Source organism: Tasmannia lanceolata, unplaced genomic scaffold (assembly GCF_043159265.1).
Source record: "Tasmannia lanceolata isolate RefF3 unplaced genomic scaffold, GAP_Taslan_0.1 ptg000002l, whole genome shotgun sequence".
Lineage (NCBI taxonomy): Eukaryota > Viridiplantae > Streptophyta > Magnoliopsida > Canellales > Winteraceae > Tasmannia > Tasmannia lanceolata.
Genome location: NW_027518679.1, coordinates 50,843,915 through 50,856,939, shown reverse-complemented (window position 1 = coordinate 50,856,939; position 13,025 = coordinate 50,843,915). Strand labels below are relative to the sequence as shown.

The 13,025-nt window shown below is 42.4% G+C and overlaps 1 protein-coding gene across 1 annotated transcript; it reads left to right on the top strand.

The window, feature by feature from the left end:
* Positions 1-1,166: 1,166 nt before the first annotated feature.
* Positions 1,167-9,691, top strand: LOC143877443 (flavonoid 3'-monooxygenase CYP75B137-like). Its single transcript, XM_077379487.1, has 4 exons — positions 1,167-1,852; positions 2,183-2,695; positions 4,123-4,455; positions 9,211-9,691. Exons 1-4 carry the CDS (start codon positions 1,373-1,375, stop codon positions 9,502-9,504), a joined length of 1,620 nt encoding a protein of 539 aa, XP_077235602.1. The 5' UTR covers positions 1,167-1,372; the 3' UTR covers positions 9,505-9,691.
* The last annotated feature ends 3,334 nt before the right edge of the window (positions 9,692-13,025 follow it).

The window sequence follows — 13,025 nt, the reverse complement described above, 5'->3', positions numbered from 1 at the left end:
GCCTGTGAGAGGCTAGAGCTCACCTACTCTGGGACAGGTGGCGGCCTGTGAGAGGCTGGAGTTTTTACACCCCATCACTTCCTATGCTTGTCATTGGGATAGGGTCTTTAGGGAGACTGCTATTTGAATTTTCCACCACAAGCTTGTCTACACCTTTTCCATTTTTGATTTTTTCTTTGTGTACCAGCCAGTTTACACCGAGGACATTTCTGATGTCTTTTCGAAAAAGAAGGTTAGGACCAACGGGTAAAGGTCCCATCAGCATTTAATGGAGGTAGGTCTCCGAGAAGTAGGGTCTTTCACCAAATGGGCAAAACCATCTCGACCGAGGTGATATTGAGGTCAGTTTTGGTTGTTTCTTGAAGGGATGTGAGTAGGGGTGGCAATGGTTCGGTTTCGGTTCAGTTCGTCCCCCAAACCGGACCGAACCGAAATTTGAATCAGTTTGGTTTTACCAAGTTCGGTTTCGGTTCGGTTCCGCCAATTTTGCCACCCTTTACTCATAATAATTGGAAATATTCGGTTTCGGTTCGGTTTGATCCCCAAACTGAACCGAACCGAAATTTGAATCGGTTTGGTTTAACCAAATCGAAACCGAATTTTCGGTTCGGTTTCGGCTGGGTTCCGGTTCACTTCGGCCAATTTTGCCACCCCTAGATGTGAGCGGAAGAGAATCATTTGTTGCTAAAAAAAAGGCGAAACATCTTTGAAGCCTGTTCTATTTTTGGCAGGTGCTTGGATAGGGTAATGATGCGATTTTCTAAATATGCAAAATGAGATTATTAGATTAGGATTTCGGCTAGTAAAGTAAACAAAATTTTTAGTAAACTCTTTTTGATATTTGAAATTTTATTTAAAAAATTCTATGGTTGTCGGTCCATGGTTCTCGTCCCTTGTACAGCTTTCTCTCTAACTCTTGTGTTAGTGTTACATGCCAAACTGCCAAACCCAAGGGCTGACTTTCTTTTTTTTTGTGACAAGGTCCTGTGTGTATGATTGCAGCATTTACCGCCTTTCTAGAAGCAAAGAATCTAGACAGTGGAGGATGGATTTTGTAATTTTCTCATCCACACAAATCCTAATATCAACGTGGGTATAAGTTGGATATATGATCAGACTTCTTGAAGTGAAGAGTGCTAGTGGCCGACCATGAAGTTCGGTCAAGGTGGCACGTCAAACTTACCACCCTTGATATTTAATCCAACAGCAGCATCTTAAAGAGTGCGCTGCTCTTGGATCAAATATCAAGGGTAGTACCATTTTGACGGTACTTGACGGTCGGACACCATATCAAACTTCTTGAAGTGAAGAGGGCTATAAATACACTGCTTCATGTATCTCACGAAATACACTTAGAAAACCTTTACATTTCATGAAGGTAGATATGGGATCCAATGTTTTTGCCAAGCTTAGAGCCAGTGTTTTTCAAGGGTGTTCATGGTTGTGGGAGGAAATCAATCAGAAAGAGGAAACAAAACTCATGGTGTGTGTGGCACTAGTCATCGCGATTATAGGGTACACATGGATGGCGAAAAGATCATGCAAGGGGAAGTTGAAATTGCCGCCGGGCCCACAAGGGTTGCCGTTGGTCGGAAACCTCCCTTTTCTCGATAGCCAACTCCATATCTACTTCACCTCCTTAGCTAAGAGCTATGGCCCAATCATCAAGCTCTGGCTCGGGAGCAAGCTCTGTGTGGTAGTAAGCTCCCCGTCCATGGCCCAAGCGATCCTAAAAGATCATGACACCATCTTCGCCAACCGTGATGTGCCCGTGGCTGCACTAACCATAAGTTACGGGTGTCAAGGCCTTTCTTGGAGTCCATATGGCCCGCACTTGACCATGCTTCGAAAGGTGTGTATTTTGGAGATTTTGTTGAAGTGAATTGATGTGTCTTTTGGTATGTTTGCCCCCTTTTATTCGTTGTTTTTATAACCCAGAATTTATCTAGGAACTCAGAGCCGCACCTGAATTTTTTGTTGATAGCACTAGTGAAGGGCACTAGTACTAAAGAAATCCACAATACAATCACACCACCATATAAAATAATCATCAAACTAGAACCTTAGTAGTAATGCTGAGCTTAGGATCTTGAGAGAGTCAATCAGTTTTAACAAGTTCCATCAAGTCTAGTAGAACAAGCATGATTGTATGCGTTTTTTTTTTCTAACACCTTTTGAACAGGTCTGTGTTCGGGAGATTATGAACAAAAGGAATCTCGATTCTTTTTACACTCTCCGCCGACGGGAGGTTCGTCAGATGGTGAGCGACATCTATGCAAAGATCGGAACTCCGGTGAACCTACGGGAGATGATGTTTCTAACGGTGCTCAATGTGATAATGAGCATGCTCTGGGGCGGAACCTTAGATGGGGAGGAAAGGCGTAGCGTGGGTGCCGAGTTTCGAAGAGTGTTGGAGGAGATCATTGAGCTTACGGGAACACCCAACGTTTCGGATCTTTTTCCTATTCTATCCGTGTTCGATTTGCAAGGGATCGTACGTCAAATGAAGAAGCTCTCGTTGTGGTTGGACAGGATCTTGAATTCGGTCATAGATCAACGGCTGAAGATGGATAGATTGGCAGAAGGTGAGGAGAAAGAAGGGAGGGAGGATTTTCTACAGTTGCTTTTGCGTCTTACGGAGGAAGGAGATGGCAAAACCTCCTTCACAGTGACCAAACTCAAGGGATTGTTGGTGGTAAGCCTTGTATTCCGACATGAAATTAACATAATGAGGAATAATAATCACAGTCCAAATTGACTAAGGTCCTTTTTCGTTTAAGATTATGCTAGCAGATTGTGAGCCCAAAACCAATTCTTGGACTCAAAAAGTAAACATAAATTTGAGTCCCATAATTGGTTTTGGGATGACAATCGGCTCGCATAATCTTAAATGAATAGGTTGTAAGGCCCTGTTCATTTAAGATTATGACAACTGATTGCAAGTGCCAAATCGATTATTTGACTCAAAATTATTTTTAAATTTGAGTCCAACAATTGGTTTGGCTCTTACAATCAGTTGTCATAATCTTAAACAAGGGCACTGTTCGTTTTATACTGTCACAACCGATTGTGATCGAGTCCAAAACCAATTATTGGACTCAAAATTATAGTTTTGGACTAACAATCAGTTGTCAAAACTGTTTGTTTCAGCTTGAGTCCCTAGTTTTTGAACCATGGTTCACCCTGTTGAGGCTGTTCTCAATAGGGAATAGAAATCCTTGAATGAGTTTTTTTCTGGGATTCTCTATTTGCTTGGATAGTTTTTTCTTGAAATTATTTTGTCCACTTTTAACCGATTTCTAACTTACAATTTCTCCAATTCGCGGGCTTTGATTGTTGTTTTGAGAGACAAGCAAATCTTGCACATTTTTATCTTTAACATAGATAATGAAATGACTCACTTTGTTTTACACTTTCTGATTGGCTGTTGAGAGCATGGTTTTAAATTTAGTCCGATTTCGGTTGGGACTGAAACTGAAATTTGGTGAAATCCCAAATTTCTGCTTAAATTTCTGTAATTTTGGCTGAAATTTAGGAAATTTTGGTTCAAATTTCGCTAAATTGGTTTTTTTAAATAAAAAATAATATCACTCTGAAATTGCGGCCGAAATTTCGGAATGAATAAAATAAGACTTTTTATTAATTACCGGATTTCGGCCGAAACGCATACTGAAACGGAAATTTAAAACCATGGCTGAGTGCTTTTTGGGAATTGTAATAGCCTATCACAGCTGATTAAAACATATAAAACAAGGCGAGTTCTTCCTATTATCAAAACATGGTACTTGCAGGGACGTCAGTCCCGGAATAAACCTTGGCTTGCAATCGTCAGCCTCATTATTTTTGCACTGTTAAAATATATCAGATCTAGTGAGAACTGACCGTTGGATTATCAAGGTATCAGATTAAGCATCTAAAACCATACATAGTAGTTAGGTTAGATTAGAATTGCTTTCCCTATCACTTCCTATGATTATGCTAATCTCTATCACTTCCTATGATTATACTAATCTCTTTATATGTTTATCCCTCTGAGTGTTCTATATAAACACTCATTAGGGCCAAATCTCTTATTCCTTTATAGTAACAATGTCAATTTTCTTATATAAACTTGGTTGACAGGACCTCCTGACGGGCGCGACTGATACAACATCGACGACAATGGAATGGGCCATGGCTGAGATGATGAAGCATCCTGAGATTATGAGAAGAGCTCAAGAAGAATTGGAGGAAGTAGTTGGGAAAAATAACGTAGTAGAAGAGTCTCATTTGCCTAAATTGAGCTATTTGGGTGCAATCTTTAAGGAAGTTTTACGTTTGCACCCGTTGGTCCCGTTCTTGGTCCCGCATAGCCCTAGCCAATCATGCGCGGTAGGCGGTTACATGATTCCAAAGGGAGCCCAAGTTTTGGTGAATGTATGGGCATTGCATAGGGACCCCAAAGCTTGGGAAAACTGATAGATCCCTGTTTTCGAGGACAGGTCCTCCAGAAAATGGAAGTGGGAGAAGATGAAATTGAGAATTATGATAATTATTCTACCGTTTCAAATGTGAATACATCATCCCTTTAAACAGAAAATAAGATAACTGAAAATAACTTCCATTGGAATTATGACCACAAGTAATATAACTTCCCATAACTGCTAATATGTGTAATCACTGAGATGCTTGGGTGATTGCCGGTTCCTTGTGGAAGGTGGCCGTTGATTTGTGGTCGTATCATCCCTCCCGCCATCGAAAGGAACCTTGTCCACAAGGTTCGGGGGTAAGTCCCTTGTTTGGTATGGGAGTGAGGCTGCAATTGCATAATTTCCATGGAATTCTTTGAGCAATGACACGTGGAATACTGGGTGTATTCGGGATCCTTCTGGTAGTTGAAGTCGGTATGCGACGGGTCCAATTTTGGCGTCTACCTTGTACGGACCATAGAATCTTTTTGACAGTTTGCTGTAGCGCTGGCCTGCTACAGACATCTGGCGATATTGTCGCAATTTGACGAGAACCCAGTCACCGATGGAGAATTGTTTGTCGGTTCTTCGCTGATCGGCCTGTTGCTTCATGCGATGTTGGGTACGTTCCAAGTTTTGCTTGAGTTGACAGAGGATGTCGTCCCTTGTGCGTAATTCGTTGTCGACTGCATTTTCCCCAGAAATTGATGGCACGTAGTCTGGAATGGCTGGTGGTGCTCGGCCGTATACCGCCTCAAATGGCGTCATACCAATCGCTGAATGTTGTGTGGTGTTGTACCAATACTCCGCCCAAGTGAGGTAGTTTGTCCATTGTCGTGGATGATCCATGCAGAAGCTTCGTAGGTACTGTTCCAGGCAACGGTTCAGGACTTCTGTTTGGCCGTCTGTCTGAGGATGGTAGGCACTGCTCATGCGAAGTGTCGTGCCTTGTTTGTGGAACAACTCTTTCCAGAAAGAGCTGAGAAACAGTGGGTCACGGTCGCTGACGATGCTACGAGGTATCCCGTGTAATTTGGCCACATTGGATATAAACGTGTCTGCAACTTTGGCTGCAGTATAGTTTGGGGCTAATTCCATGAAGTGGGCATATTTTGTTAGACGGTCCACCACTACGAAGATGGTTGTTTTCCCATTTGAAGTTGGTAGGTTGGTGATGAAATCCATCGCTATATCCTCCCATACACGTGTAGGGATGGGTAGTGGTTGTAACAAACCTTGTGGTGAGCGGGTTGAGTATTTGCTTTGTTGACAAATGAGGCATTCGCCGACCCAAAATTGGATATCCTTCCGCATCCTTTGCCAATAAAAACTTTGTCGAATCCGTGCCAATGTTCTTGTGTATCCGGAATGACCACCTGATGGTGTAGAGTGGAGTTCCTTGAAAACCACAGTCTTCAAAGATGATGTTGGGGGTAGGTAGACACGGTTTTTGTAGTAGAGGACTCCGTTCTTGAGAGTGTAATGTGGGTTTGTGGCCGGGGTCGCGTGTAGTTCGGCGAGGAGTTTTTGGGTATGAGGGTCATTCACAATTTCCTTTTGGATGTTGTGGATGATATTTGTGTATGGCATGGTGAACGCGAACAGTTCTGAATCGGTGCAGCGAGAAAGGGCATCAGCCACTACATTTTCGCGGCCGGGTTTGTAAATTATTTTGTAGTTGTAGCCCACCAATTTTTGGAGCCAATATTGTTGCTCTGGAGTTTGTAGTGCCTGGGTCATGAGATATTGGAGAGGTCGGTGGTCCGTGCGGATGAGGAAATCGCGGCCAAGGAGGTAGTGTCGCCAGCGAAGGACTGATTCAGTTATGGCAAACATTTCCCGGGCATATGTTGATGATGCTTGTAAGCGGGTTGAGAGTGTCTTACTGAAAAAGGCTATGGGATGGCCTTGTTGGGACAGAACAGCGCCAATAGCTTTACCGGAAGCATCCGTGTCGACGATGAATGTCTCGGTGAAATCCGGGAGTTGTAGGATGGGTGTTGTAGTGAGGGAAGATTTTAGAGACTCGAATGCGGACTCAGCGGCTGGACACCAATGAAACGAATCCTTTCGGAGGAGGTCGGTTATAGGGGCTGCAATTGAGGCATAATTTTTGACAAAACGGCGATAGTAGCCGGCTAGACCGAGGAAGCTCCGGAGTTGTTTGATGGTTGTCGGACGTGGCCATTGGGTAATGGCTTGGATTTTTGTAGGGTCGACGGCAACACCGTGACTTGCGATAATGTGGCCAAGATATTCGATTTTCTGTTCGCCGAAACAACATTTGGAGAGTTTGAGGTTGAAGTGGTTGACATAGAGCAGTTGGAGGACTTGACGGAGGTGGTCAAGGTGGGCTTCCCAAGTAGGGCTATAAATCAAGATGTCATCAAAGAAGACGAGGACAAACTTACGAAGGAACTGGGAGAATGTGGTGTTCATGGCAGCTTGGAAGGTAGAGGGTGCATTGGTTAGGCCAAAGGGCATGACCAAAAATTCATAGTGACCGTCGTGTGTTCGAAATGCGGTTGCTGGTATGCTTGCAGGGTGGACACGGATTTGGTGGAAACCGGAGCGGAGATCCAGTTTTGAGTAATATTGAGAACCATGTAATTCATCAAATAATTCCTCAACTGTCGGAATAGGGAAACGGTCCTTCACTGTTACGGCATTGAGTGCACGGTAGTCGACGCAAAATCGCCATGTACCATCTTTCTTTTTGACAAGAAGGACGGGTGAACTAAATGGGCTGGTGCTTGGTTGTATGATACCGTCCTTTAGCATTTCTGTAACCAATAGCTCGATTTCGCGTTTTTGGTAATATGGATATTTGTAGGGTCGGACGTTTACAGGGGCTGATCCAGGGGTTAAGTGGATGCGGTGGTCACATTGGCGAGTGGGAGGAAGGCCATGGGGTGGTGAGAAAAGAGAGCTGTATTCGGTTAGTATTGGGTGTAAGTCTGGATGTGTAGTTGGAGGTGTCCTTTGTGGGGGAACTGGCCAGATGTTATACAATGAGGCTACGGCGGAAGTGCGAAAGTAGCGTTGTAGTTGTGATGGTTGAATGGAATGGACTGTTGGTAGTTGTTCACCAAAGAGAGTGACGTTGGTGGAGTTCCACTTAAAGGACATGGAAAGGTGGCGGTAATCGAAGGTAACAGGTCCCAATGGTATTAACCATTGAACTCCGAGGACAACATCTGTGCCATGTAATGGTAGGATGAAAAGGTCTGTTTGGAAGGTAGTTGTTCCAATTTTAAGTGGAACATCTTTGCACAGTCCCTTGCACGTGAGGGTTTCACCACTACCAACGGTGACGGAGAATGGTGGGTGTGAGTGGGATGGCAGTTTTAGATGGGCAGCGACACGTTCTTGGATGAAATTATGGGTGCTTCCTCCATCGACAAGAATTTGGACGTGTTCTCCGTGTAGATTTCCGGTGAAGCGGAGTGTACGTGGGGACGGTTGCCCTTGGAATGCGTTAAGAGAAATTTCTGCCGGTGTATCCAGTAGAAGGTTGTCTTCAGGGACCACTAGTCCGGGTTCAATGTTTGGGTATGCCATATCAATCGTTTCATCGGTTTCATCGGCGAGCATGAGATGAAATTGTGGCTTACAACGGTGGTTGCGGGAGAATTTTTCATCACAGTTGAAACATAATCCTTTTTCCCGTCGAGTTTGCATTTCTGCGGGTGTAAGGCGGCGGATAGGACAACGGGTTGATGTTGATGTAGTTGGTGGTGGCGGTTGTGGGGATGGGGTGGAAGGTATGGGTCGGAACGACGAACGATGTATGTCGTTTAGTTTTTCGGTCTGAAGTTTTGCTAGGCCAATAGCCTGTGCAAGGTGTGTTGGTTGGGATACTTGGACTTCGCGGCGAATTTCTGGTTTGAGGCCAGAGATGAAGCAACTAAGCATGAAGGATGGTGGTAGGCCATCAGTACGGTTTGCTAAGGTTTCAAAGTCTGTAATATACGCAAGAACAGTTGTAGTTTGCGTTAATTTCGACAATGCGCCTTGGTGGTCGACATATTGAGATGGGCCAAACCGTGTTTCGAGCGCTCGGGTGAATCCGTCCCATGTTTGAAATTGATGGTTGCGATGGCACCATTGAAACCATGCAAGGGCTGCGCCATCCATGTGGAATGAGGAGATTGTGAGTCGTTGATCACTGGGCGTATTGTGGTAGCCAAAAAATTGTTCGGCTTTGAAGATCCAGCCAAGCGGGTCAATTCCGTCAAATCGCGGAAAATCTAGCTTTAGGAACCGGGAATTGGGTGTGTGAGTGGATTGAGTGTCGGGCGTGCGTGGTTCAGGGCGGTTTAGACGGAGTTGCTCCAACTTTCCGTCGAAGGATGTGACGGTGGTGACCAGTGCGGCTAATTGCTCCGTTATGGTGGCGAGTTGATCGGTGTGGTTGGTGACGGTTTCGTCGAGTATGCGGAGGCGGGTTCCTTCTGCCATGATGGGAGAAGAATCAATGAAAGCACCAATGATAGATCCTTGTTTTCGAGGACAGGTCCTCCAGAAAATGGAAGTGGGAGAAGATGAAATTGAGAATTATGATAATTATTCTACCGTTTCAAATGTGAATACATCATCCCTTTAAACAGAAAATAAGATAACTGAAAATAACTTCCATTGGAATTATGACCACAAGTAATATAACTTCCCATAACTGCTAATATGTGTAATCACTGAGATGCTTGGGTGATTGCCGGTTCCTTGTGGAAGGTGGCCGTTGATTTGTGGTCGTATCAAAAACCCATTAGAGTTCCAGCCAGAGAGGTTCTTGAATGCCACTAACAAATACGAATTCAGCGGTAACAACTTCAATTATCTTCCATTTGGGTCGGGGAAGAGGATGTGCGTAGGGGTCCCCATGGCGGAGAGGATGCTCACATATGTATTGGCTTCTCTGTTGCATTCATTCGAGTGGCAATTGCCGGAGGGGGAGAAGCTCAATCTTTCAGAAAAATATGCGATTGTTCTAAAGAAAGAGACACCGCTAGTTGCCATTCCCATGCCAAGGCTATCCATCCCAGAACTCTACTATTGAATAGCCGTATTTTCAATCAGTGTCTATATATATTCTTCTATAATTCACTGTGTTAACTTCTTCAGGTAAATTCAGCTTTGTTGCTATATGCTGAAATCCTTTTCAGAATTCATATACTGCAATGTTTGTAATAAGAAATGTTTTTTTTTTTTTATGGGTTGTAATAAGAAATGTTGGCTTTTAAGAATCTTAAAGTAGCTATGTAGTTGAAAATTACCTATGTCCTTCCTACTTGAAAAATTATCCTTTCAAAGGACGATAATTAACTCCAAAGTTTTTTTGGGGGGCCAAATTTTAGAGTGTCTTTCATTACCTGTTAGAGAATATCAGATCTGATTGTATATGATTGGATTGTGGTAGATTAGGCAAATCAGTTGGAATAGGATTACATCTTATATTAGGTTCATCTCCTTCCATGTTATCTTCTCTTTCTATGTTTATCTGTAAGTGCTTATTTAAGCACAAAGTTACCGATTAATGAAAGAATCCAAGAATTCCAAATTTTATCATGGTGTAGAACATACGACACCATATGAACACAATGACAAATGCCTGAATTGGGACTCGTGACGTACTAATCGCAGTTAAGGAACTAACTGTAAAAATTTTAATCTTTAATATTTAACTTAATTGCTTTTAGGTCACTCAATGGATAACTACATACAATTACTTTGTTAATACTTGATTATCATCCTAAGAAGTGGGGCCCACTATACTTTCTGAAAAATATTGGACTTACACGTGCCCGCGTCATATAAAATCTCTTGCGTGGAACATTTGGCACTATATTAAAAAGAGTGACATTTTCCAAAAGGGAAATGTTATCAGCACTACTGTATTTTGATGAGGGCACTCCTTTATTCAAAGTACAGTTTTGCCCGCACCATAGGATGATCCAAACCGTCCATTCGATGGGCCACAGCCTAAATAGGTTGTGCCATCGGAGGGTTAGGATCAGCCCATGGAGCTGATTTTTGGGGCACAACCTATTTAGGTTGTGGCCCATCTAATGGACGGTTTGGATCATCCCATATACCGTACTTTAAAGTGAGGAATGCCCTCATCAGAATACAGTAGTGCTGATAACATATCCCCTTCCAAAAAATTTTTACTCATTTTGATGTACTAATCACAGTTAAGGAAGTAACTGTAAGATTTTTAATATTTTATATTCAATCTAAGTGTGTTTAGAGCACTCAATAGATACCTGATAATTACATATAATTAGCCTCTCATAGGAGTCTGAGCTGTGTCTCAATCACGGTGTGGCTGATCATCCTCTCAAGCCAACTACTTGATGCAGCGAGCGTGAGAGCGGCAACACCAAGATGGAGATCAACACAAAAAGCAATAAAATAACAAAAATAGAAAATAAAAAATAAAAGTCTTGTTCGGCATCACTACTGATCTTCGTTTTGGTAAGATCCCACTCCCTGTCAATTAAAAGAAAAGCAAAACATTCTCTCAAATTTGAAGATTAAAAGGGAGCATCATTGATCTTAGGGTTGAACAAGGAGTAGATCCAAATAGTCGGCGATCCGACACCAAAATATCTTGCACATTTAAGGAAACCAAAAATTAATGAAGCTTCTATGCTTAAAACAAGCCGACACTTGCACGAAAATTCTCGAAGAAAAGAGACATAAACACTAAAAAATAATAGAAATATGTTCTCTCTTACGAGCTTGTATAGTTAAACAGAAACAGTCTACATCTTAAAATGCTTTTTTAGTAACCACTTTGGCAAAGACGAGATATTTTGAGGATTACATCAACAGGGATTGACATGGTTTATGAAAATGTCGTTTCTTTTTTATTCCCTTCTTTCTGTTTTACCTACATATTATAAAGCAATAAAATAATAGAAAGTTGGGCATATGGAGCTTGGCCGTCTTACCCCAAACAAAAAGATCCCTCCTTGGCTGCACTGCTAATGTCTGGTTTCAGTAACAAGTTATATCTTGTAAGAGCTCGCCCATGATCGTCATTTTGGACATTCCACTGTACATAGGGCTCCAACATAAAAAATATAACCACAACATTTCACCCACACAAATTCTTAATGTACCCAAGATGGGCGTCCTCACTACGGGTGCGACTTGGGTGGGGATCAATCCGAACACGATGGGTTTAACCCAATTTTGGCTCAGGTTGGGTTGGGTTAGGGTTGGAACTAGCCAAACTGATTTACTTGTGGGCTTCACTAGGATCGGGCCTTTGAAACCTAACCGTCCCCCTAATTTTGTAACGATTTTATTGCGAACTCGTTCTCTTAATTTTATCATGATTTTATTGAGATCTGACCACAGCTTCCGAATTTTATCATGAATTAATTGTGACCCGACCCCAATATTTCTTTGTTTGCCTATTTTTCTATTTTTGCCTCGGGCCCAAACCCAAGCCAACCGGATTTGGGAAATCGAGTTACACTGGTTGAGTTAGGGTGATATGTGCTTGTTAGTAGTGTATATGGGTTTAGTTAGAATGGAGTTATTAAGTGATTGTGGGTTATGTGTTTTAGGGTAGTGGATGTTAGTTAGTGATGATGTGTATTGTTAGTGAGGAAATAGTTAATGTTGTGTGCTACATTTGTACTTGTATTTAAGTACTTGTATTACAATGTAAATGGAAAGAAGAGAAAATTTACAGCAAATGTGACTTTGTTTAGGAGAGCTATGGCTGCTCTCGAATTGAGCTTCTAAGAGGTCTGGTTGCCTCAAATCAACCTCTCTCCCCCCTCTTTTCTATTTTCTTTTTGTTTATTTGTATTACAGCCAATTAGCCACATGACACAGGGATGAGGGTGAGATAATCTACCTTGGATTTGTTCCTCATTTCCTTCCCAAAGAAAATCCCCTCCTATAAACGCTGTTTTAGGAGGAGCAGAATTTTTAGATGTAGCATTCCCAAAACCAAACGGTAGCGAGTTGGTAACCCCCTCCTATAAACGCCCTTACTTAAGATAAATGTTGACAGTTGTTCTCTTTGCAACCCAGGCAAGGCAAATATTGGCAGCACTTTTAGAAATTGTTTGGGCAACACCACCACAGAAGCCAAGGTTCTTGCATTTCACCAAGGATTAACCATTTTCATCATACATATGGAGTGCAGATTGGAACTGGAACACAATTCATTAAACACAATCTTGTGGGCCTAAAGGATTAGAGACGGTCTATGGAGAATCGCCAAACTCATGGATGAGATTTTTGGGGCACAACCTATTTTGGTTCTGTCCCATCTTATGAACGGTTTGGATCATCCTATGGAGTGGGCCGTACCTTACTTTTTGAAAAATAATGGACTATAAGGCCTTCCATTGTATAAAAATCCTTGTAATAATAATAAAGAAAACTACCTCGGGTTAGGTTAGGGTTGGCCTCAACCCGACCCAAACCGGCCCAAGTTGCAACCCCTAGTCGTCATCTTTGTTTTCTACCAATTAACAAAAGAACAAGGGGTGGAAATATCATTTGCCTGATACAAATTCTTATCAATATAAAACCTACAGCATTGAGATTATA